The sequence below is a fragment of the Cavia porcellus genome, unplaced genomic scaffold, assembly GCF_034190915.1.
Source record: "Cavia porcellus strain 051 isolate PalLab524CR breed Dunkin Hartley unplaced genomic scaffold, mCavPor4.1 scaffold_17, whole genome shotgun sequence".
NCBI classification, from domain to species: Eukaryota; Metazoa; Chordata; class Mammalia; order Rodentia; family Caviidae; genus Cavia; species Cavia porcellus.
In genome coordinates, this window is record NW_026947500.1 from 445,573 (window position 1) to 473,113 (window position 27,541).

Sequence of the window (27,541 nt, forward strand, 5' to 3'; positions counted from 1 at the left end):
CACTTACGATTAAAATTAATGATACAGCTCATCAGATCTTACGTCACTGTACAAAGGAGGTGGGGCAGGCAGGACAGGATGAAGGGTTCATTCTTATAGGAACCCATTTCCTTATTTGAGTTTATAACCACAACGACATCTTTCAATAAATCAAAGGTCTGACTAAGATGTACGCTTTCTAGTATCAGCACTATTAACTCATTCTGCCCTGCCCTGACTGGTATGTGAAAGGACCAAGACAAGAAAAACAGGCCCAGAAACGCTAATGAAGATCTAATAAAATCACCTAAAATAGGTATCAATATCTTCAGATTTCTAGATTAAGTTTGTATGTCTCATAAAAAAGAGATAGTCAAGGACAGCCAGATGTACGTTACTAAATGAAAAGTCTGAACTGTAAAGCACATGGACCCTGTTGAGGGTCATTTTGGATATATTACATACCGTATACCACAGCCTACAAAAGCTCAATATGTATCCATACTGCCTACAGTACACTAGGACATAGGTACATATGAATTGCTGAAATGAAGTCAATTTCCCATCTATAAATTTAGTTACACTATCCTTAAATCTACAATTAAAGTCTGTACTACTTAGGCAGTGATACATGCTACCACATTAAAAAGTATAATCTCTTTTAGGCTTGTCATTTGTGCTACATTATTTGACAAAATCACACTCATTTTATCAGAGCCTCTCTTGACAGTAGGAGGTTCTGATAATATTCTAACAGATTATCATTTATTAAGCATGTATTCCAGGCTTATGTATATTTATATAGACTACCTGAAATCTTCACAATAAATCTCAGTTATCATATTCATTTTGCAGAGGAAGAAACTCAATTCATATAAATTTATCAAATGTTAAACAATTACTAAATTCAGAAATAGGACTCACATACCAGGTCTGTCCAGCTCCAAATCCCACACACAAACCATTTATGCTACCTTGATGCCCTCTACTCACTCTTCTCAGACTAGTTTACCCTTTCATTGAATCTGTTTAATGGTTAGCTCTATAAAAACCATTACACTCTTCAGTTCCTACTATGTGCAAGCAGTCAGTGTGAAGAGCTATAAGGAAATGGTATATAGACCTTTAAGTAAGTAGCTTCATCAAAGGTGAGAGGATCACTGTCAAGTGAAGTTGAAAGGAAAGTCTTTACAAAGATGATACTTGAACTGATTTTCAAAGTGGCTTAGCCTTTTAAAATCATTTTCCTTGGAAGTTCTCTTGGAAGAAAAGAAATTCAATTGTTTCCAATACTTTCAACGAATCCAACATTCTTTGAGGGGTTGGGTCAACAATCTGGTTAGAGTATCCTGAAAGAACCCTAGCCTGTTTGAAGAATAGGGAACTTCTTGGGTTAATACATAGCACCGTATTTTGCGTCCAATGGAGGAGGAACATTACAACTGGATCTTACAATAATGGATACCAGAAAAGGGAAAGTCACTACTTCAGCCTCAGTCATACAGGGCTTCATGTCACCAATAGCAGAGTATGGGAAAATAAAATCAGAATGAGAAACAAAAGAACAGAGACAGAAGTATACAACAACTCACCCCAAAAAAGAAAGAAATCTGCTGAACCACATTTGGATGGAACGGATACATACTGTTCATAGCTCAACATCAGGTCTCACTTTAACTCCAAATTCTATCTACTCTTCATTTTATGAGCTCCTTTTGCAACTTACTCTTAATAACTTTTCAGAACACTTAATACCAACTGCAAAGCTGTCAAATTTACATTATACTTCATTTTAAAAGGAATTTTTAAAAAAGCTTACACATAATTTCAACTCCATGAAGATCTCATTTTATTACACTGCTCCCTCTCGAATTATGTATCAATTCACTCCTACATTTTTCTGACATCAAGCTAGTTTCCTAACCCATAATTTAAAAAATCCAATTAGCCCTTTGGTTGCTCAAATTTAGGAAGTCTTACATAAAATCTGATCAAAGCTATTTTTTAAAGGCCAAAATAATTAGGTTAATTGGTTCCATAGTGCCTACAAAGCTCCTTGCTTTCTCAAAATCAGGCAAGCTCTGATGTTCTTATGTTGACATTCCTCACCCTAAAACCCCTCTCTTGAATTACTGGCTCTACCTTTTAAAAGAAAGAAAACAATTAAAAGCTCTGTGTATGTTTCTCCTGATTCAAATGAGAATGTAGTGAGTCAGGTGGAAAAATAAGTACACTAGAAAAACAGAAATAGATGGGACCAACCAGTCACCCGTCAATTTTCAACCTGAGACAAAACAAGCAAATGCAACCAACCGTGTTTTGTACATAAGTTCTCTAGATGCTTCAAAAAGAATCAGCTCCTGTCTGGCACAAAAGGTATGTGGAGTCATCAAACTAGTTTAAAAATACATTACTAAAACATTACTAGCAAGTGTACAAAACTCAACAGTATGACCACAATTTTTGTCAGAAAATATACTACACGTTGAAAGATTCCTTAATAAAAAACACTGTATGACTGTTAAAATTGTAAAATTTTCCAATACAATACAGCATTTATCTCATAGGGTTGCTGTAAGAATTAAGTGTATTATTTTTATGCTGATTTTACAGATAAGGAACTAGAGTCAACATTATACACTTGGTATGTGGTCGAGCAGTAATTCAATCCCAAAATGTTAAGTATGACCATCTCTGGGTGGGAGACCAAGGGTAAAATGAACAGTTTCATTGTACAAAAATTATTTATATGCTGAAAGTATGAAGTTCAATTTTTTTTCCAAAGTGGGGAGATGAGCCAAGTAGGTAAAGCTAAAGCATTCTCAGATTTCACTTACCCACTATGAAAATATTAAAGAGTTTTATACATAAGCCAAGAATTGGCAGAAGTAGCTAAGTCAGAGCCTCTGAATGGAATATTATTTATTCAGGAATATGCTTTTGTGTGGTTTACTAATAAACAAAACATATAGACTCGTGGTGATCTAAAATTCATTTGTAGTTGTAAAGCTGTTTGCTTCTTAAAATATAACAAATTATTTCAGAAATTATACTTCATCTTAAAACAAATCCTCTAAAAGGTCACAGGAAAAGACGACACAGGCTATTTTATCCTAGAATAAAGAACTGTACTTCTCTCTCCTTCCCATACAAAGAATCAGTAAGAAATAATACTTACATGAGAACTTGATCTAAAACTTGGCATGAGGTTTCTAGAAATCAATTATTCCATTATGCAACATGGAGACCTATCCACAGTACATTTACAGCACAAACAGTATATTTGGACTTTGAACTCCTCAGCAGCTGATTAAATAAGAAATTGTACTCCTTCTCAGTTGTCTTGCAGTAGATTTTCAAGTCTTACAAGCATCAAGCTCCCAGAATGCCATAAATAACTTTGCCTTGTAAGATGAAGTAACAGTACTAAAATTTCCCCAGGCTTAAGGGTGTTCCATTAGATAAATCTATGCTAACGGGATTTTCTAGATTACCATTATAGTGCCTATGGATCAAATGTTAAGGTGAGAATGAGTAAGCTCTTTTTAACTTACACAATGCAGATAAAAGTTAGTGAAACATCCAGAGTAAAACATTCATTGCTGGTGTGCTATTCTCCGATAGGTTAAAGTGAATCACTTTTGTCTTTAAATCAGTGCAATCAAGAAAAGCAGTAATCCTAAACTACAACTCCTGTTTAGTAGAGTTATAGAGAAATTTGTGGTTGAAATACAAGTTAATGTTTAATTCACTGAGTATCTTATTTAGATGTTACTTAACACAATGAACTTCCAGTGAATAATACTACTACTGAACAAAATACTTTTTAACCAATATTTTATTCCATTTCTAAATCAAGCACTAAATTTTATGTCAAGTGGAAACCTATTCACCATCATCACTATTCCTAAAACTGTGGAATTCTGAATGTAAGTGTGAATATACCACAGAAATAAGTTTTTAAAGGTTTCATACTATGATGTTAGCTCAGCAAATTCAATTTAAGAATTAGGCCAGGGAAACCTCCTGTGATATCTCTCAAGTCTGCTACATTTAGTCACTTCGTTTTCAAACTTTACTTCTATTAATTAGTTCCCAGGCTGAGTCATTGGGCAATGTATTCTAATTTTGGTCCCATTAAGCCACAGGTGTTTTCAGATCTCATCTGTACAAAAATCACTACCTTTATTTACTGTAGAGATTTACTAGTTTATTCCTAGTCATGTCTTTTTCTTTCAATTCCTTATATAAGAATAAAATGAAAACAATTTTTATCCGTATGAATCCCAACAGTTTTTTATGAGAAATCCACACTGTATATAAATCTTTTGCAAAGTCAAGATTCAAATAGCCATTTTAATATGTAAGAAAAAAAGATCATATAAAACATTAGAACAGAGCTTTTCTCATTTTTATTCATTAATTAGATCAAACTAAAATTCTATAATATAAATTTTCCTCCTCTCAAGGAAAGACTCAAAATACTAGGTACAGAAAATTCTTTCCAACAACTCTGCCCAGCAGTTTGTAAACTTAGGTATACAGATAGGAAAAGATGCAATAATTCTGGGTGGAACATTTAGTAACTGTTTCCTTGCCTTGCTCCAAGTACAAAGATAATTAAATAATTTATTTCTTATCTGTGGGGCCTAATAGACCCTCAAGAATGGTACACTACTGTTTACTTCACATCTACGGAATCTAGCAGAGTACTTAGCAAATATATAACTGACATTCAGTATTTACTGAACAGAAATGATGCTCTTGTTTGTAATAATAGGTACCTGCAATAGCTAAGTAAAATACTACAACAACTAAATAGTGGACTAGATTACTGGTTGACAGCTCCAACAGATGAAATAACTAGTCTTAAGAGTACCCCTAGCACTACCATTATAATACTAAAACAGAGGCAGGTTTTTCAAAAGATATATCCTGCTTACTAACAAAACTAAATTTCCCAACCTCTTTTGCAGTGAAGTTTGGTCATGAGACTAAGCTGTCAAAAATGAGATATAAATGCAGTCTTCTGTAGCTCTTTAAAAGGGGCGCGGTAAGGAAGTGGACTCAGCAGGAAGTAAGAGTTCACAGTAAGAGAAATAAGGACCGGAGGACGGAATTTGGGCAGCTATTCTGCATAGTAAGATTCTGACAGTGGATAGCTAAGTACGGGAGAACTTGGGTTTCTGATGATCCACCCTCGGGCCACTTCTCCACAGAATCTTCCAGGTAACGAACAGAGAAAACTTTTACCCAAGCCACACTTCTGAATTTTCCTTTATGTATGTTGAGACTGTTATTTGGTAATATCTGAAATTCTAAAATGGTATTTGATAGTATCTGAAATTTCAAAATGCATATCTTATTTGACAAATTTATAGTTTCCCTGTCGAAAGGGATAAACATATCACTATTCACTGCCATAAAACTTATGATTGTAAAGTACATCCATCAATTGAGAGAAATTCAATAATGTGGAGAAGATGGATCGGAATTTCTTACACTGATTTCTTACACTCTTACTGTAAGAAAAACATTTTACAAAAAGCAATGAAAAGACATTGTAAATGGCGAAGTCTTCCAACAATAGTGTCAACAATAAGGTTAATAATAATTTAAAAGAAAAACCAAAAATGTATTAAGTCCAAGATAATTCCTCTAATATAAATGCAACCATGTCTTCTGATACAATGCAACAATATCCTGTAGATTCCAATTTGTAAACGTGTTCTATGACCACCATCACCAATTATTAAAAGATCTTTGTACCTATTACACGAGGTACCTATAAGAAGTGAACAAAATATATGAATTTTTAAATCTTGAAAAATATCACAGGAAGACTATTCATCACCCTCAAATGCTATCCCTTGCTTCAAACACACTTTTCCCATCATTCTTGCCATTTACTGAAGCAATGTCTTTCATAACATTATCAAGTATAATAAAAAGTAGTAGGTTCTACTGAGTGTGATCCAACAAAAGGCAGGCTCAGAAAAACAGTATGTTGTGTCTTCATTTACTTTGTTCATTAGCTCCAGCACCATAAAATCTGGCTTTTCCCAAAAGTTAAAATGACCAGGAAAGATAAATGTTTTAAATGGATTCTACACATCTAAGCAGTCATCACAGCAAAACAAAGGACACTCACGATAGAGGACTACCAGAACTATTTTGGAAAGATACAAAAAAAAAAAAAAAAAAAAAAAAAAAAATAGGATAAATGTGTCTAAAGTGAAGGAGCGAGTTTCAAAGAGATTAATGTGTCTTTTAAAAAATTAAACATTTTCCATATTTTTTAATCATAACTCATAGGCTGTCCTTATCTTGAGCCCTTAACTTTTACTGCTGAGGCCTGACCCCTAAAATAGATCCTACCTGCCAATTTCTTTGTTAATATATTTCTTCTACTTCACAATTTTTATTTATGTGATATTTTGTAATTCTCAGAACTGTTTATAATTCTTTTATGCAATATCTTTTTCACTATAGTGTAACCTCCAAAGGGGAGTGGCAAATCTAATTGGTGTTGTTTTTACTATTTTATGTGCTGACACAATGCCTAACATATAAATGAGGCTCATTTGTACAAGTATTTTTATATGAAATAAGAAAACGTAGCAAACATTAAGGAACTGCAGAGACCATAAAAAAACGTTTACCTACTTACCTCATTAAACACAGGATACATGACTGCATAGAGGGGCATAGAAACCATGGAAGTGGTCTCAGCTTCATTCTTCATCTCTTCCATTGTCATCCTCATTCAAAAGCCAACTACAGTAGAAAAAGAAGTGCTAAAATGCAGAGGAATATTCATTCACTGCAGTATTTCTTCTTTGTTTGTATGATGGAAGAGTAGACACAAAACACACACCAATCTAGTAAAAAGGCAAAAAGGAAAAAATTTACATAACGATAAATGACAAATACAAATAGTTTTGTATTTTCCAACGTGCAGAGTTCCTATCTTATGATAAGCTAACTTACTAAACTATTTTAATTGTGAAAATAACCATGGTCAATGAAATATCTCTTTTCCCTTTGCAGACTCAAAAATTATGGTTAATCTCCCTAGTAAGTACTAGTTCACAAAGCTATTAACTCAAAAACTCAATTCACTCGAATGCAGTGAATTTTTGGATAGAAAACTGACATACCTAATAATACACAATCTGGGCCAAAAAAGTAACAATAAAATGTACAATTATAATAGTTATGCAATACAAAATTGCAATAATGAAATATATGGTATATAAACATGTTTTGTGTGCCAAAGAATTCAAAATGAAATGATGAAGATATCTATATGTACATTAAAATCTATTTTTGTAACTTATTAACTTTGTTATCTGAAAATACCAACAACTACAAAAAAAGCAGGAACCAAAGCACCAAAGAAAATCTTAAAATTGGGAAAATTATACAAATTATCGTCTACTTGGAAAAACACATGTTAACTCTGCAGTGGTACTTTTTGGTATTTAGAAGTCTGGGAAGCTCTAAATATAAAATAAAACTATACAGAAACCCAGACATGCTGGTAGCTGGAATTAAAATTAAGAATTCAGACATGTAAGAAATTGAGACTTGAATAGTTGAGACCATGTGTGGCTATTTGCTTTGCTAAACTAAAAATCAACCCAAATTATCAGGTAAAAGAGAAACTGCAGTTATAGGACTATACTAAAAACAAGCCATTAATTTCAGATAATTTTTAATACTTGTCAGGTACAGATGTAAAAGTACACTGGGCAGAGATAATTTGCCCAAGACCAAACATCCAGAGACTTCTGGAACCAAGAACTGATAAGCTCTCACAAAACAAGTTTAATGTTAAAATAAAAAAACCACCTTAACCCTTATGAACGCAAAGTATCACAAAGTTACTCATTCATTAAAAAAATGTATTTATGACATTTACTAGTTTTAGAGCACAGTTCTTAAGTTACTGCATTAGTCAGTTTTTTGCTATAGGGACAAAATACCCGATACTTGAAACTTAAAGAAGTTTATTTAGATCGAGGCTGTCCAGGATTGAGTCCATGGTCAGTTAGCTCTAAGGCAGAAATGGTACAGTGAAAGTATCAGAGGAAAGCTGTCCAAGCCATGGTGGCTAAGAAACAAGGACAGAAAGAGTGCAGGCACAAGAATACACTCCCTCAAGTCATGTCTCCAGTGTGTACCTCCTCTCAGCCACACCTCTTAACAGTACATTTAGCTATGACCTCATCAATAGTTAATCCACTGATCAGTGAAATGTCTACATGATCTAATCACCTTTCAAAAGTACCAGCTTTGAACACTGAGACTGAGAGACACTGTAGACCTAAACTGTAGACATTAAAAATGAATGTGTGCTAGACTGTTCAAGACCTAAAACGGTCTCAAAGATACATCCAAAAGCATAACAGTGCTACTGACACTGCTGAGTCCCACCTCTGATAGTTCTAAACTTGGAATGCCTTTCCTATTTCTGTTCTCTAATTTTACAGAACAATAAAAAGCTAATTTCTAAATTTCATTCTACTAGAAGGTAAGAGGAAAATACTACCTGATTCTATTTTGACTTAAGTAGATTGTTTTAGTCTTAGGATGCAGTGGAGAAAGAAGGAACAGAAATTGAAAGCAGGGAAAATTTATCACACCTACTATGTACCATAACAAAAAAAAAAAGAGGAATAGACCAGAATACTAAGCAAGAATACACAGGTAAGTGCCAACTGTAGTCTTGCTGTCCCTGTGTAAATACTTAACACACCACTTAGTAATATGTAAAAATAAATTTTGAATAATTTCACAATAAACTTGAAGAACGGGAGTTAAAGTGAAAAGAATAAAGTGAATACAATGTATAGAAAGCAGAAGCCATGATATCAGTGAAAAGGCAAATAAAAAATGTCTGAGGAGCTATCTCACTTAGTTAAAAATAATCACTTATTTCATAAATGCTTGATTATTACAAGCATGATCATACAGAGTAAGTGTATAGTGTGTCAGGCCCTATCCAGCTAATATTATGGAGAGGAAAAAAGAAAATGAACAAGTCTGAGTAGCACACAGGTAAGTTAGGTTGTACACTGTTACGGGAGAATTGAATAAGATCATTATTATAAAAATGAGGAGTTTTAGTGCTAAAGATGTGGCTGAGGTAGGGAACACCTGTCTAGCATGTATGCAGTCCTGGGTCTGATCCCCAGCACTGCCGAGAAAAAAGAAGAGAAGAGACGAGATGAGAAAAAAGACAAGACAAGATGAGATGAGAAAAGTTGATTCAAAAAAAAAATAAAAGACGTAGTTTTTTAATACAATGGAGTACTACTTTGCCATTAAGGATAAGCTCAAGACATTTCTCGGGAAATGGATGCACCTTGAGACCACACTCCCAAGGGAAATAAATCAGACATATGTATAAATACTGTATTGTTTCTCTGGTGTGAGAAAACTGAAAGTATAAATAAGGACCAAAATGTATAACAGATACTGTGAAATATGAAGAAAATGTTCAAATGGTGGGGGGTAGGGGATGATGAGAAGAGAGGGAAAGGAAAAAAAGGAGTCAGAGCTCAAATACTACGTGGATAACTTTAAAACACTGGTTGCTTTAAGGTTCAGGCACAAGGTTCAAAGAACAGTAAACCTGTGGAGAGTAGGAACTCTCTGCTAGGGATGAGAGTGAACTGGTTAAGAGTGGAACATAAATTTTCAAGAATCTCAGTAAAAAGAAGATGAAATACTAATAGAGTAGGCTCAATGGGATCATTTTTGTGTTTTACTCTTTTGAACACATGTGTATCATTACACATATAAAGGTTGGCCGAGGTCAAAGAATCTGATTAACTGGCAATAGTCACTTCGAGAATTACCTCTGTACCACAGTAAACCTAGTTAAATTCGGGGCTGGGGATTTAGTTCAGTGGCACAAGCGCCTGCCTGGCAAGCGAAAGATCATGAATTTGATTCCCGGTACCCTCACCCAAAAAAACCTGGACAAATAATTTTGTAAATACTGGCATTGATTACAAACAAACAAACAAACACACCAGACCAACAAAAAAACCCACTGTATTTAATTAGTCTCTTCTCTAAAACTAATTTTACAATACTACTCAATTCTGAACATTATGGTTTAAATAGGTGGCTGGTCTGCATCAAACATAATCACATTTAATATTGTTCCTATAAAAAAATCCCCCAAAAAGGACAATTTAGAACTGAAATTTTCAGAATACACATTCACAAATTGAGGCCACTCAAGAGTTTCAACAGCATTTACATGAGATTACCAATCAATAACACCAGTACAATTTTTAAACACTGAATTATTCTGCCAATTTTAATTTAAGTTAAAAATATGCTTCTGTTAATCCTTCTATATGCTTCATTTAAAATCGTTCGTGGACAACCTGTAATTACTTTAAATTACCAAAGAGCCTGTTAGGGAAAAGGCAAGGGTTTGATGAGTGAACGTTTGATGAATGAGTGAAGCCTGAGGTCCCATCCCTTCCACAAGCTTTCTTCTTTCAGCATGGGTGTGGTCAGGTCCTAAAAGGTGAACAGGCCATCAACAGTCTCAGTCTAACCCTAAGACGAACTAGTCTCTGGGGTAGGTGTTGATAACGCACAGACACCTGACTATCATAGATTATATATAAATTCCAAATCTGGAAGAGCCTTAATAAATTATCTCACCTAGTTCATACCTGTAATAGAACCCAAAATAGAGAATAGTTGTCTGGTAGCTCACACCTTTAAACCCAGCATGCAGGATGACGGAGGCAGGAAATCACCACAAATTCAAGGCCAGCCTGAACTACACAGGGAGACCCTATCTCAGAACAAAAGCAACGAAACAAATAAAAAATGGGTACAGTAACTAATCTATGGTCACAAATTCTAATAATAAAGTAAAAATTTAGTGTCAGTTCAGTGACGAGAACTATATTGTTTGTAATTTCAAATGTATTGTTTTGTTGAAATATTTTTCAGTTCAAAAGAGGCTTTTAATCTGAACTGTTAGTATCTACAGAATAAAAAAAAAAAAAAAATCAAGAACCAGAATTGTAAATGACAAGAACTTAAAGGCATATTTTTAAACTAACTCTTAAAATTATCCTTTTTGATATGGGAATACCAATACATAGTTATACTTCTCATTCCTTTCTGTGAATATTTAAAACAGTGCTGTAAATTTCTAAAACATTTTAAAAAGCTATAAATTTTTCCCCAAATTTAAAACACTTATCATTGTTCAAGTGAGGATGAAAAAAGAAGGAAAGATTCTTGGCCACCACAATGCCAAACTATTAATCGGTTATATTTGTGCCTACTTAACAAACTCCAGTCTACTCATCTAAAGCTCCACTCAGTATATCTCAAGACTCAGAATCTCCATTTCCTAAAATGTCTTCCCTTTACCCCATCTGGGCCATAAGATAACTCTAGAGTCAAAGCTATTTCCAACTTAAAAGAGTGGACAAGAAATCCTTGTAGTTCATGTACTTCTTAGATAAGAAACACGCTTCTTTAATAAAGTAAATTCTACATGTCATACATCTTAGGCTTATCTTCATCCTAAATTTACAGTATTCCTATATTTTTCCTCATTAAAAAGAGGAGACTCACTTATTTATATTAGGTCTTCAACAAAATGTTCTTCACCAAGCAGAATCTGTATGTTTATATTCCCATTCATAAGTGCCCTTCTTTTTCTCCAGAGACAGCATAACAGGCATACAGTAGACAATGTTTGATGAATGAACACATGAATGGTACAGACAATTTATAAATTCAATCAATCTTGATAATTCTTTCCAAATATTCAGCCTTTTTGGCCATTGATATCTACTACTGATTCAAAAGTAATTTCATGGGAAATTTTTTAAAAATCTCATTAGATCATAAAAAACTTTATAAATTCTAAACAGATCTTCCTCAAGAGTTGGTGACTCAAGGTTTTAATAACTCCTAACTGGTTTCTGTCCACAATAAAACATCAAGAGTCACATAGTTTTCTCATACAGAAACCACACTTCTTCCAAGATTGTACAATATAGACATTTTGTACATTGGAAAAGGTTGTAATTTGCTATTACATCCTTTGTGCCTTTCTCAATCAAAACGTTGTAAAGGTTGTAATTTGCTATTACATCCTTTGTGCCTTTCTCAATCAAAACGTTGTACAGACAAAAATCAGGCAAAAGAACAAAGTAAACAGATTTTACCTAAGCCAAAATGAGCTTGAAGACTTCAGCATATACTTTTTATACATTTCCTTCCCCTGCAAGTTATATGTATTATAATTCAAGGAATTCTATTTCTATAGTTTACTTTTTAAATAGGGTTATAAACCCAATTTCCCTGAACATTTCAATATAGTAGTTATAAAATTGTGAAAATTTTCTTTTTTGGAAATCTAGAAATAATCTGAAGAATAAGTGTAGTACCGCATGGAGAGTGCTTTGGCACTACTGTTAATGTACATGTCTACGTGTACACACACATTTTTCCTAGGCTTTTTGAAAATATCAAATGGACAATTTGGATAGCTATACAGAGAGAGTCCAACAAGTTTCTGCAACATTGGGCTCAAATCCTATTCCTGTCATTTTTAAACCACCTTGTCTCTGAACAAGGCAATTCATAGTGTTATGGTTTAGTTTCTACTTTAAGGTCGATGACAATTAAATGACACTGCTAATCATGAGAAATAGCCAAAAAGATGAGGTAATTTCTAAACCAAACCATAAAGTCTTTATTAAATTTTAAGTTAACAAGAATTGTATTTTGGCTCTTTTAGATAACAATATAAAGTATACATTCTGCAATGAATTCTCACTTTACTGGAAAGTCTAACCTACTTAATCAGATTTGTAAGGCACTCTCTTTGTAAAACATTTTTCAGGTATCTGTTATCAAACCTTGCTATGGTTCCTATCTAGATGTCCTTATGAAGCCTCACATGATCATAGGCAGGCCCTCTGGAAGCTGACAGGATTACAGCAAGGTTACAGATGACTTGCTATTAGGAGCTAGCGCCTGGAAGTCAGGTCACTCTGGGCAGGACACAGGGATTTATCTTCCTTCCCGGCCCCTCCCTTCATCTCTGTTTCCTGTCTGCGATGCCATTCTGCTTTGAAGTAAGCTGAGCAGGGACTAAAAGGTAAGCCAAAAGAAACCTCTCCTTCCGTAAGTTGTGAATGTTGGGTGTTTTGTCCCAGAAGGATGTAACTAAAACAGATCTTTGTACCAGTGATTCAGAGTCATTGCTGCAAGGCTACCTGACAATGCTGCTCTAACTAGTTCAGGTAGCAGACTGAAGTTTTGGAAATGCCTGCTGGAGAAGCAGCCCTAGAATGCTTATAAGCCAGGCTTGATGAGTGACACCATTTAGAGCGCAGAGGATCAGAATAAAGATAAAAAGGAAGCCAGTAAAGACCAGGCTAAGGAAGTTTTAGTTGGGAAAGACTCCACTGACAACTCAACATCATGTTTTACACTCCAGTAGAAAATCTGTACAAATTTTGCTCATGTCCTAAGATGTTGTAGGAGACTGGTAGCTGACTACTCTGGTGGAGTAAATTTCAAGGCCGCCTAACATTCAGGTTTTGACATGGCTACTGTTGGGGGCTTTTAACCAGCTCTATATTGTGAATCAAGAGCTGACAGCAGAGTTGAGTGATTTTTAAAGTTTTAAGTTTCACCAGAAAAGAAGCCTGGTGAAACCTGACCCTGTAAAGTTTTGGCAGAGAGCTTGGTTGATGATAAGACTAAAATCAAAAAAGAAGCAAAGTTCTTTACAACAGGACAACAGAAAAGATGGCTTAAATGCATCACAGAAACTAGCAATGCCCAACCTTTCACAGGCTCAAAATTGTAAAACAGAGACTTGACTTTGAAAAGAAAGCCCCATGGCACCTTGCTGAAGCATGGCTTCTCCAAGAATTTGTTCCTTCGGATACATTTCATTTCACAGTGCTCATTTATCTAAACACTCAATAGGTATCTGTAGTTCTGATCCAAGGAGACCTGGCTAGTGGTCAAGCTGGCCACAGACCTTGATCTCATCCACAGAGTGCCAGTTTCAAAAGCATACAGAATCCAAGAATTGTGGGGTCAAGGAAACTTCCAGTAGGAATTATCAGCTAAATGCCTACAGACCAGACAAATGTGTGCCCAAATGTACAGTGCATGAAGCTGTTAGAGTGAGCCAAAAGCACAGTGGAGAATCTAGAAAGTCTGAGAAGCCAGGAACAAGTCATATCTGAGGAAAACCACAAAGACTGAGCAAAACCTGCCTGTAAGGGCTACAAACACCAAGTCCTATAGAAGAGATACTACACAAGCCCTGTGGAGTTCACATTCATTGCCACAACTTGCCCTGGGTGCTGCACATTTAATGTTTGTCCTGCTGGATTTTGGTCTCACTGGTTTCTATTCCTTTCTCCCTTTTGGAATAGGAATGTTTACCCTTTGCCATTGTGGTGTTTAACTTTCTTTTTTGATTTTTATAGGGATTCACCTCTCTAAGAGTCTGCTTTTGAGTCTCAGAAGACTGGAGACTTGTACTTTTCAGCAATAGGATCTATAGCACTTTGGCAACTCTCACAGGTGGGACTAAATGCAATTTGCTTACGGCAATGTACTTGAGTCTTTTAGTGCTAGGGCTGAAGATTATGTTTTATATCTAGATGTTCCCATAAACCTTCATGTGATAATAGCTAGAATCTTTGGAAGGTGGATGGATTATACAGGGACATTACAGCTGGCTTGCTGTTTAGAACTGGGGGCATGGAAGGAAGGGCCAGGTCACTGTGGGTAGGACACAGAAGGTTACACCTCCCTTCATGTCTTTTTGTCATGCCATGAGCAGGTCTCCACTGCCATGCTCCCTGCTATCCCACTGTGTGTTCCAGCCAACTAAATATGGGCTTAAATGTGAGAGAAAATAAACCTCTCCTTCCTTAAGTTGTGGAGGTCTAGCATTTTTTCCTAGCAATGAGGGAAGTAACTGAAATACAATTGATTCAACTGTATGCTTTTTTCTTTTACAAATAAAAGCAAACATATATTTTCTTCAATATCTCTGTAAATATGACTGATGAGTTTACTGAGTGTCTTAGTTTCTTTCTTATTGCTGGGACAAAATACCTGACACCCATAAATTAATGGAGAAAAGGTTTACTTATCTCATAGTTTATGGAGGTTTCAGTCCATAGTTATGTGGTATAAGGCAGGGCAGCATAGAACATGGGCATGATAAAGGAGAAACATTTCATGGTGTGGCACACAGGAAGAAGCAAGACTTCCTTTTTTCCCCCCTTTTTAATCCATCTAAACTACAAGCCTATTGGTTAGTGCCACCCACACCCAGAGCAGGTATTCTTTCTTCAGTAAATCTATCCTCTATACCCAGAACTATGCTAAACCAATCAGTGGACTAAAATATCATACACTCATGATTGTCACCTTCAAAAAACTCCACCTATGAGTGGCTTTGGTTGGGGGATCAAAATATAAGTCATAACACTGAGTTATTAAGTACCCAAAGTTCTAACTAAGGCATTTTAACATTCAGTTTAAAAGACTATAAATAGGCTACCTCAGTAAAGTAATAAATTAGAGCATATTGATGGAAATGCATCTCACTGTAAAAGTGCTCTGTATCTATCTCCATTTGCCACTCACTACTAAGTCTAGGATGTCTAGAGGTTGCCCTTAATGGGAACTGAGAGACCCTGGAACAGTGATGGCAACCATTTCAGAACTTTCTTTTTTTTTTTTTTTTTCATTTTAGAACTTTCAATAACAAACAACCAGTGTGGCACATGTAGCACAGGTTCAGCAACACTGCACTAAAACTCTAGTTTTCCTGTTTTTTGGCTCAGGGTGTAAGTGGTTTTCTGCCATGCACCCCCACCATGATGCACTATTTCACTACAGGCTCAAAGTGACAAGTCCCATCAATCAGAGACTGGATCCTCCAAAACTATGATCCAAAATAAACATTTTCCCTTTTGAAGCTGGTTAACTTATTATGTTATAGTAATTGAAAAGCTACCTAATGCAGAAAATTGGTACCAAGAAGTGGAGCTGTTGACAACAGTTATGCCAGAGACAATCTGGAAGAGCTTTTTCAACTGGTTTGCAGAAGTAGTCTGGAAAAGTTTGAAGACACATTCTAGAAAATCCCTAGAATGCAATAAGTAGAGTTTAACCAGTGATTCTGGTAGGGACTCACGAGATCAGAATGCTAAAAGGAATGTAGACGGTAGAAGCCAGATTGATGAAATTTGAGATAGAAATAAGGACTCTTGGTAAACTGGAATAGAGGCTATCACTGCCAAACATGGGAAGAAAAATTTACTGCATTTTGTTCATTCTGGCACAATTCGGAAGATTAAAGTTAATGGCAATGGACCAGTTTAGTGGTAAAGGAGTTTTTGAGGCAGTACTCAGGCTGCTTTTAGTCAAAAGTGAGAGTCAGGAGCAAAGAAGTGTGGAAAAAGAAAATTTCTGAAAAATTCCCAGTTTGGTCAGAAAGGGAACATGTACAAATAAAAGTGCACCCAAGGCAGGTACAATTGCTAGCAAGAATTAAAAAACAATCAAACAAACAAGTGCTTTGAACTAGGATAACAGCAAAAAGACCACTGAAGGACATCTTAGAAATCTACAAGATCTAAAAATGCAAATCTTTTTCAAATGCATTCCAGAATAGAATCTTGAGAAAACAGCTGTGGGGCACCCTGCTGCCCAGAATCACTTAGGGAATTATTTTCCTGGGATTCATTTTCCACATTTGGTCAGCAAGGCACTCAGAGAATACTGTGGCTGTGTAGCTGTGGCTCATGCAGATTTTCAAGCAGGTTCAGGTACAGCTCAAACTGGTAGCCAATCTTGATACTGTTCAAATGATGCTGATTTTGCATGCATGTAGATTACAAGAATTACAGAATCATGGTGGGCTGCATCCAGACTTCAAAGAAATACCCAGAAGGCCAAGAAACAGATAGTAGGGTTGGAATTACTGCAAGCAGCCTCTCACAGAGCAATGCATGGAGCTGTGAAAATTAAGCTTCATGCAATGGAAAGAAAGGTGCCAGTGATATGCAGTATTCCTCACGGAAAGCCACACATAGCAAGCAGCCATGAGGCTGTAAGGATGAGTTGCTTAAGCTCTCAGAAGCCCATATTCTGCCATGGTATCACAGATGCTGCATGGACGTGAAGCCTTACTATTTAGTGTTTGCCCTGCTTGGTTTAACTCATGTTTTGGGCCAACTCTCTTTTCTGTTCCCCTGTTCCTCCCTTTTAAAATGATAATGCGTGCTTTACATCTATTCCACCATTGTTCTCTTGAAAATATGAAACTTTTTTCTTAAATTTTGTAAAGGCTCACAGCTGAATATCCCTGGAGTCTCACAGGATTTGAACCTAGGACTCTTGAGCAATGCTACAGCAGTCAGAACTCTGTGACTTGATGTGTATTGGGAACTGGTGGTCAACATAAGCACCAGCTGAACTCCATCAGCATGGACAGCCCACCTAAGGCTTGTTGCCAGCATAAAAAGAGACCTACTGTATTGTGGGTTTCCCTAAGTGGTGTTGTTTGGTGCCACTGGTTCTCCTGGAGGAGCCTGTCATGCTGGCTCCTCTGATGTGAACTTGGCTCAAATCACAGGGGAAGCTCAGGACCCTGTTGCTGAGAATAGCTGCAGTTCACTTGGGGACAGCTTTTGTCCTTATTTTGAGCATCACTTCCTAGCTCCAAAGGGGAAGATGCTGCTCCATCTATAGAAGTCTGTCATACTTGGCTTTATGATACGAACTCAGCTGATCTCATCGTCAGAGGAGTTTGGGACCTCACTGTCGCTGAAGATGGCTGTGGTACTTTTCGGGGGAGCCCTGGTCCTTATCTTGAGCGTCACTTCTTGGTTCCAGGATAGAATTCTTAGCCCGCTGGCACAGATCCTTCACCCCATTAGCACAGACTTTCGAGCTTACACTGCTGACCTAGGAAGGCAAAGGTCAGTAGTGGAAGCTAACAAGTCTATGCCAACAGAGTGAAGAATCTCTTCCCAGAGTAGACTCATCAAACAGACTCACATGAGTCATTGTTGTGGGTTCTAGGTTTTCAGATGAATTCATGTAGGTTACTGCCATAGTGTCCAGGCCCTTGGCTGGATTTTCTAGGTCTTTAGTGTTGTGGACAGATTTCCTGCACCTTTGAGTGACCAGTATAAATAAATTATGTGTCTTGTATGTAACTGGCCTCCTTGCAACCCCTGACCTCAACAGGACTCTTGGAGATGGGCACGTTTTGCTTTGTGACATGACACGCACATGAGCTTTTAGGAGTTAGGAGCAGAATGCTGTAGTTTGGATTATGAAAGTCCCCCAAAAGCCTCTACGTTGAAAGCCTTGGTGTGCATCTTGGCAATACTGAAAGACGTGAAACCTTGAGGTGGGACCTAGTGGCCCCGAGGTCACTGGAGATGTGTGCTGGGCTGTGAGACTCTAGTTGCCTCCTCACTCTGCTCCCTGTCTCATGAGTGAGCAGTTTTGCTCTACCATCTGTTATGGTATCTTATGAAAGGCCCAAACCAAAGGGGCCAACCAACCATGGACTGAAACCTCTAAAAATGATTAAAAATCATAAAGAAAGTTGACTTACACAGGACAGTAAAATGCCAAGAAATTCACAACATTACCTAATGGAAAAATAGGAATAGGAATGTTTCAATTTATACCTACCAGAGTTGTTCCTACAGTTTTCTCATCTGTGAGATAATAGCAGGTTAATAATAGCATCCTCTATCTCTTAAGGTAGTCATGAAGATTTAATGTATTATTAGAAAACATATGTGGCTTACTGCAATTATTTAATATTAGCTATTGTGATTTAGGTAGAGAAAAATGCCAATGCAGTCTAAGCTAGGATGACAAGATTAGAAATCTCTGGAAGTCAGGCCTCTTCCACATACCTCCATGCAGGGTATGAAGGATTGTGCAACATGAGAAAAACTGATAAATTAGTTTAACTCTCTTAAGACTGACTTTTTTCAGATAAAATCTTTTATACTCCTATATATGAAAAAGAAGCACCCTAAACTTCTCGTTCATCTAATAAGTACACTTACCAAGCATCAATGGTTTACCAGTCCTTCTGTCTCTCTCAGGAGCTCTTGCCCACCTCTTCCTCTTCAGTTTTAAAAATCACTGCTCTAGAACTATCACTGCACAAGCATTATGCACAAAGTATTAGGAAGAACAAAGATGAGTGGCCCTAATGGTAATGTAAAAGGCTGAAGAAGATAAACCATACTTTTCCACAACTCATTTCAGGATCTCAATCTCTAAATAATAAATTTACCCTTACTCTTGTCATACAAGACAAGGCATTTATTGTTATACAATCCAAAATAAAAGTTCACAGAAATTCACACCAAGTCAAAACAGAATGGTGACGTATTTCACCAAATAAGCTATTATGCTACACCACCTTATTTTACTAGACACGTGAATCAGTGTGCCATATGGAAATACATCTAAATTAAGCTGCTCTCCTCTTTGATTCGTCCATGGCTACACCATTATACAGCCAAGACACTCAAGTTTTATATAAAGTGTATGGCGCTTGATCAGGAATGTGATTAGCACAAGTACAGGGATCTTTAATTTGGTACTACGACCTTTAATGCACCTTAAGTTAAATGCATCATGTCATGTATTTTGGGGAGTAGTTTCCTAATACAGAAATTATAAAGTTAGCAAGAAGTAATTTTTTCCTACACATAGATAAACAATACTGAACAGGAGATTAAGTTTGTAGATTTGAAACACAAAGGCATAAGGCTTAAATTTTTGCTCAACTGAGTGATAGCATTTAAGTTATTTCACCTTTCTAAAGTCAGTCAGACATTAATGGATACATTGATATAAAAGTTCTCACCCTGCAGGGCTGTTAAGAGTACCAAGTATGACACAAAGCGCTTATACAGTGCCGACACTCAATAAAACAGTCAATTCATATTGTTACTGATAATTTATCCAAAGTTTTATGAACTTGATGTGGCATCAAGGCTACAATGAGGGTGCCATAAAGGACCAGAACATAAACTCTAACTTGAATGAGAGGGGGAGTTACTGCTTCTAATTTTGGAACCCAGATGCCTCTCTTCCCTCACCTTATTTCTGCCCGTATACACAATACCCGATGGCTCTCTATACAATGTCACAGACTATTTTTTAAGACATTTCTCCACATTTGTCAAAATGAAAGTGTAGGATGATTGGGGCTATCAGGAAAAATTTATATATGTCTTCCAAAGCTAATTATTCAAACAAAACACAAAAGAAACAAAAAAGAATCTGGCCACCAGTACTTTAAAACAATATACCATAATGGTATTAAAATTACTCCTGATTCTCTTTTGTACATAGGTCACCTTAATAAAGAAGTTGTGGCCTAGAAAAAGGCTAGATGGCAGAGTAAAATTAAGAAGTCATAAAACACTTTCTGGAGATATTCATAAAAGGGGATAATCTGCACAGCATAATCAAAAGTTGACAAAATTAGAGAGCTTATTTCCCTGGCTATTAACTGATGGAAAATGGGAACGACGACAACAAATACAAAAACTTCCTTCTAAGACATTCAGAAACAACTGATTCAAGGGGAAAAAATTAAAATCTTTTTAGTTACGGAAATACACATTTTTTTCTATCCCTGTGTCTGTTTTTGCTCAATTCTGATCTGAACAAACTTTAAATGAAAACACTCATTGGAAGGCATAAAATAAATCCATCCCCTTGGTTATGTTCATTTTTTCCCCAAAAGTTCTCAATGGAGTGCTTCATGAATCAACTGTCTAAATAGTGTTTGAGACATGTGGTTTCTATTTTCCTTTTTACTAGCATTTGTATCTCATTTTATTCTTCAACATGCCAATGCTTTCCTTCAAAATCACACAGAAATTAAAAATAAACAACCAGTGTTCTGCCTAAAATCACAATGTAAACAACCTACTACTATAGGTTCTGTTTACTTGTTCTGTATCACTTATAATCTTAGATGCACGTAGAAACACTGCTTCAAGATACAACAAACTGATAAAATCTTTATCCCCAAATAACAAACTGACCTCCTAAGTTTGTTTAACTCTAGATATTAAGAAGGCCAAGTTTCTATCTTAAATAGTAACTTACGATACTATTTAACTTCACCTTTCCTTTCCAATTTTTCTCAAGTACAAGTGCTCTGAGTCACAAGAAAATGAGTGGGTAAAGGAATAGTATCTTCATGTATCTCCTGTAACTCAAATTTTGCAAAAGTTTAATGCATTTTTAAGAATAAACACCAAAATTAAGGTATAACCTTGGGAGTCTCTTGAACTTTGAAAATATTGCCAAAATGTCAACTTTAATATTAATAAAGGCATCCACAAAGCATGTTTATTTCTAAATAAAACATCAAAGCATTATCTCAAGTCTTTTGGTACTAAGAAACCATTGCTACAATCTGAACTGATACAGAGAGTTTGCTGCTTTAGAGGCTAGGTCTGACTCATTTAACATTCTCTACTGACTTTTGTTGTATAACCTTGCATTAAACATAAGAAGACAGCAGGTATGTACTCTTCGTGTTTCGTCATTAATTACAAATAATTTCAGCTGAATTCCAGGTCATCCTAAATAAGACAGGATGTCTAAAAAAGGCTGGGAGACAGGTTTCAGTGCTACAAACTACTAAGTAAGTTAGAGAAATTATCAGTTTCTCCCTTATAAGCTATGACCCTAAGTAGAAATGAACTGTGCATGAAGAAATAAAGTATCAACAAGACTAAATGCCCACACAATGTACATACATCCCACTTCCCTTCTAGTACCTAACATATAAACTCTTTTATGCATCCATGTTTTTTTAAAAAAATCTCCTCATACTCATGATAGTAGTGTGGATAGTGTAAGTCAGCAGTAGCGCTAGTTAGAGATGGAGTGATGAAAAGTAAAGACACAGTCCACGCTCTTGACGGTATGCAGTCACATAGAGAAGATGGTAAAGAAATGCAGGACATGTCAGACTGCCACTTTGTCTAACACTCCAAGGAGTACCTGCACTCATAACATACAATCACTTTCCCAATTTATATCACATGGAAAAGAACCATGAAATTGGCTTAAAATTCTGAGTACAATGTAATAATCCTGGTAGTTTAACATAAAAAGAAATTTACTCAATTTTATGTCCCATATACTGGTTATACTAGGTAAATATGAAATGCTATTCACAATTCAAGTTAACAAAAGGACAGACTTAGACTCACATTTAGTAATAAAACTTGGGAAGCCACCTTGGATTTCAATGCCAATCAATCACCTCTGGACAATATTTTGTGAGCAAGTGTACAGAAACTCAAAAGCTGTTGGGTGTATTTTCTTCTACTAGTGTGGTACTGCAAAATAATTTCAGAATTCACTTTCAAGACCAAAGTATAATATAATTTATCTCTGAAATTTTGTCTACATGTTTTTAAAATAATGATCTTTTTATTCTTCTAAATACACAGATTTAAACAAATAAGGTATTACTTTAAAACTCACTGAAATACAGTATTATGCAAATTTTCAAGAAAACCAAAAACATAAGATCCTCTGAAATAAGTCCTCAGTTTTGCAAAGTCACGCTGTCTGAAGCAAGTGATATTAAAGGTAAAAAACACAGGAACATAGCACTATTAAAAAACAAACAAGAATAAAGAAAAAAAAAGTAGGGAGAGAGATCCAAATTCAAATCTTGGCTCTGGAAATTGTAAGAATCAAATTTCTCTCCGTTTAATCAGTAAATTTCCTTTTTTTCCTGGTGTCTTCAGTTATCAGTACTAATACTACCTGGACGAAACAGTTTGGAGGAAAAAAAATGAGATAACACTAGGGAAAAATCTACTAAAATTTTCTTCCACATTTATACATTGTTGTAATAATTGATGCTTATAAAAGGCAGGACAGTGATAAGGTCTCCAATATGGAGAGACCTAAACAAGAATTCTGCTATAAATGAAAATGTATCATCTGTCATTCCCACAAAGAAAACTACTCAACTGGATTTTACAGATCTCCAAGAAAGAACAAACACTCTTCTATAATTTATATTAAATTTTTGGCAATAACTCCTTTGTAGCTAATCTAAATTTGTTAAGCTTTAGATCATCTGAAAATTCTTACATCTCTCAATCCTCCAGAAGATGGGTTATTATTTTATTCTCTGCAGTATTTTTGTCTCTAGCAGAGGCCTGGGGGCACTAGGAATGAATACAATCCAATCAGGTAGTGTAAAGGAAAAGACAATAATAAATAAGAAGGCCTTGCTCAGTTAACTTACAGCCTAGAGAGGGAAACAAACAGTTATCAAGTAAGTATCAACACAAGTCAGTCCCTAGTTTGAAGATGAAAAAAAAAAAAAAACAAAAACGTGGTAATCTTCTCTAGTCTAGTGTTAGAATGGGGAGGGGGTGTCAATGTCAGGAAGAGCTCCCTTAAGGTAGGATATTTGAGACAAAAACTGACTAGGAATTTGCAAGATTTGGGAAAGGGAGAGGGAAACAGTAGAGACAAGAAAAAGAGATACGTGAAAAAGACTCCAAGTCAAGCATGATAATGAGAAAAGCTAGGGATAGGAAACAGAGTAAAACGATAATCATATTTAAAAATTTAATTCATTTCTTTTTCTCACATGAAATAAATAAGGGTAACAAGTTTTCATTCCATAATATTAAAGTTGTATAGTCAGAAGACTTGGCTTATGCCTTGTTTCCAGTTTCTAGTCACATGACTTTGGGCAAATCACTTAACTATTTTCTGTAAATAGTTACTCAATTATTCTGTCTACTGAGACTATGACAAATAATACAGAGCCAGCCCCTGTTCTCACTATCTTTATGATAAAGAATATATGGAAACATTTCAGTGTTGTGAGGATGAACATTTGGACCTTTACTGATACAAACTGTGGCACACATTCCATAGGTTCACTGACACTACCTGAAGTTCTATATGAAATGATGTCCAAAAGTTGGCACATGGGGCAAAGCCTAAAATGAGAGCCTACAAAGCCTACAATGAGAACAAATGTGGACACTAGGAAACTACAAATACCAATAAAAACGTATCATTCTGTGAACTCTAGCATATGACTGAAAGACAACAAAACAGAAACATTACCCCCCCCATAATAACACAGGTGAAATATCAAAACTATAGTGGACTTTAGGATAAAGAGAATTTAGTAGTAGGAATGAACCTATGACAAAAACAAATACACTGGGAATACAAAAGACAAATGTTCACTGTCGCGTAGAAAATACATTAACAGTCTTGTTTTACAATCGCTGGCTCACAATCAGTTTATGTCCACCTAATCTACCACACCTTTTTAATGCATCAGACAGTTACCCTACACAATTTTTCATTTGTTTAGTTGTGTCTTTCTTATCTGTATTACTCACAGTACATTACTCATGATTTTATTTCACTCTACAGTATTACATCTCTATCTTAAAAGTCCTATTACAAACTATACTAACTTCAACCATATAGATAAAGTATCTCTGATCTTAAAAAAAGTTTTTGCATTTAAAGTTGGGATAATATTAGTAACTGTAAGCTGCTTTCAAAATACAGCATACTTTGACAGGCAACTTACAAAACTATAAACCATGATTGATTTCTGGATAGCTCTGTTTATACCTTCCTGGAATATAAACATCAGAAAGAAATCCTAGTATCAGTGAATATATTCCTACGAATAATGACATGTAAACTATAATTGGCTATAATGAAAATTACAGAGAATAGTCTGTATGAAAGCACTTTATGTTCATTATTTTCTTTTATGTAAACTAAGAATTAAGTCACAGATGATTTTAATAAGAAAATAAGCCAGACGCTAATATTAAACACACACACACATCTTAAAGAGTCAAGAAAAAGAGACGAAAACAAATTTAAATCTCAAACAAAAAACTATCTTCAAGAAATGCATGTCTTCTTTTCTAATAAACACACTAAATTTTCCTTGATGCTGCATATTTTTTTTTAAACATAGAAGGCCTGTTAAAGACTTCTAATTCCAGTATTCACAGTTATACAAAATGAGAGAAAACCAAAAAAGAGGAAAAAAAAACCCCAGAGCTATGTTGTTAAATATTACACTTAAAAATGGTCTCTGGAAGTCTTTCATTTAACATAACCTTAATAAAAGGGAAAAATGCTAAGTTGACATGGATCTTTCATTTTTCCAAAACGTTAGTGAGAACCCTTCAGTGAGGAATTTTACCACCCCACCTAAGGACAAAACAACAACAGAACTGCACCTTTCAAGGGTTTTAGATCTAAGTAAAACACCATTACTATGCAACTTCCTCCACTGTTCACTCCTCACTCCCTGTTGTCGGGCGGGAGCTCCGGTTCAGAACCTGAACTTTAACTGGACCTGACCGAGATTCGTCCCTATACAAGTGACCTTGAATATTCATTTACTCCCTCAGTTTCCTCATGAGCATCCTAAAGTGAAAGCGCTCTGAAAACAGTAAAGGAGCAAACACACTTAGAGGGAGCACCTATGAGGATCAAGCTTCCTGCTTAGGGAAAAACTATCTGGTTAGAGGGGACACGTCTTAAAACTGGAACTGAATCTGTACATCAGTCAACATCTAACTCCTGTTTCTCCAGGTCTCCTTTTCCCTTAAAGGGCATAACCCGACTTACCCAAAAGCAGACTTTCAAACACCCCTTCTTTCTTCCGCTTCTTCCCTAGTTTACTAAGAAAGCAAGGGGCAAACAGCAGCCTCACCTCTCCCCCACACCCCACACCCTTAGAGGACCCCACCCCAGGCACATCCGCCCTCTCCCCTCTCCCAGGGCACCAGAGGCCAACCTCGCCCTTCCCCTCCCGCCCTCACCTAGAAGACTTCCTGGAGGCGTTCAGGCCCCAACCCAGCAGGCGGCACTTACAAACCCGCTTTACGCCACTCGCGTAGGGTAACCTCGCTTACGTCCATAGGGCCCCGCTCCCAGCCCCGTCTGGTCCGCCAGCCAGAACTGAGCCCAAGTGCCTCGGCTACGGGCCCCGTATGACCCCAGACCTCTTCTACTCCGTATGGAGCTACGAGGACTAACTAACGGCCATACATTACCGGCAATTGAGGCACTGACTTCACTTCCACCTTTGAAGCCCTCTCCAACTCCCGGATCAATTCACTCCGGTTACGCCGGAAGGACCCGAGAGGAACCAGGCGTTGTCCGGAATCCTGCCCAGCCGGAGTCGCGCAAAGTCCTATGGGGACTAGTAGTTCTACTAGCCTTTGTTGCTGGCTATTCCTGACCTTGATAGACTACAATTCCCGACAAGCAGTACGGGAGAGCCTAAGGCGATAGGTGGGGACACCTCCAGCCAATAGTAAGAGAGTTCCCTGCTTGTTCAGGAGGAGGTGAGATGAAGAGACAGGGTGCAAGGAAGGGAGAAGGGGGGCGGGGCCAGCTCTCACCTGCACCAATCAGGGCGCAGTACTGGCCCCACGGGCGCCTCAGCCACTGAAGGGGCGGGCTAGCGAAGTGGAGGAAGTAAGAGGGTGAGGGGCTGGCGGGGGGGGGGGCGGGGAATACGGAGCAACTGAGCTGGGATGCTGCGTGTTGTCAGGATGTAGGGAGGGTGCAGTGTTTGGACGCGCCCAAGCCAGAGAAGCACCTTTCCCACGAGAAGCCGAGCCCCACGCACACCGAGCGACCAGGTCCGCGCGCTGAGAGGGAGAAACTTAGCCTGGGTCCCTAGCGAGGCAGGCGGGGCGATACTCCAGGTGTAAGGCCGCGGAGGGGGGCGACGAGCAGCCGCACGCGCAGAGGAGCGGGAAGGCACCCGGTGCCGCTTCCCGCCGCCTGCCGCCTCCCGCCTCGGCGGCAGCAGAGCAGCAGAGGGAGGGGCAACAGCTGCCGGGCTCGCCAACTAGAGGAGGTGTAGGCGGAGCCTGAGTCCACGAGCAGCCGAGGCGCAGCCTGGACTGTAGTTTCCCCGGAGAGAAGAAGGAGAGCGGGTGCACCCTGGCTGCCAGCCTCCAGCTCCCGCCACGGGTTGCAGGTGTGTGGAAGGTAAGCGTGGGTGCCTAGCTCGGGCGTCCTCACACTGCCCGGGAGAAAGCATCTTCCTTAGGAATTGTGCGAAGGCACCACTGAAAGGGTCTGCTTTGGTTTAATTAAACCACTGAAACCCAGATGGGTGAAAGATGTACGTTTTTGGACTTTGAGGGGGGAAAATACAAAAGGTAGCTTGACCCCGAGTATAAAGGGCGTGGTTAGTGTTTTGGGTTTGAGTTGCACCAACTGTTCTGGGAGATCGGCAAGATTGAGGGAAATCCTTATTAAGGGTAGGTAGGTTGGTACCTGGATGGGTGCGTAGCTGGTAAAAAAGCAAAATGTTTTCGTTGGTATAGTATCACTTTAGAACTGTTTCATTAGGAAAATAACTTTGCGTTTCTCTTCGATGTCTACCGTTTGCGTTGGTTTGTCA

General features: G+C 37.2%; 2 protein-coding genes across 8 annotated transcripts in view; one reads left to right on the top strand and one right to left on the bottom strand.

The window, feature by feature from the left end:
* The window catches only part of Pdcd10 (programmed cell death 10), a 40,394-nt gene extending 13,910 nt beyond the window's left edge, over positions 1 to 26,484 (bottom strand). The window contains exons 1-2 of one of the 3 annotated variants that reach the window (XM_063227117.1): positions 26,170 to 26,484; positions 6,650 to 6,860 (exon numbers count right to left, since the gene is read on the bottom strand). In XM_063227117.1, the coding sequence (XP_063083187.1) occupies positions 6,650 to 6,745 (96 nt within the window). In that variant the 5' untranslated portion in view covers positions 6,746 to 6,860; positions 26,170 to 26,484. Of the gene's footprint in view, positions 1 to 6,649; positions 6,861 to 25,746; positions 25,859 to 26,169 lie in introns of those variants that run through there. The other 2 variants (XM_003463522.5, XM_023562254.2) reach the window with 2 other exon arrangements.
* Positions 26,485 to 26,630: 146 nt separating this feature from the next.
* Serpini1 (serpin family I member 1) overlaps positions 26,631 to 27,541 on the top strand; it is a 92,873-nt gene continuing 91,962 nt past the window's right edge. For 2 of the 5 annotated variants that reach the window (XM_063227116.1, XM_023562256.2), the window contains exon 1: positions 26,631 to 27,123. The gene's annotated coding sequence lies outside the window, so the exon portion shown is untranslated. The remainder of the gene's footprint in view (positions 27,124 to 27,541) is intronic. The other 3 variants (XM_063227114.1, XM_003463534.5, XM_063227115.1) reach the window with 2 other exon arrangements.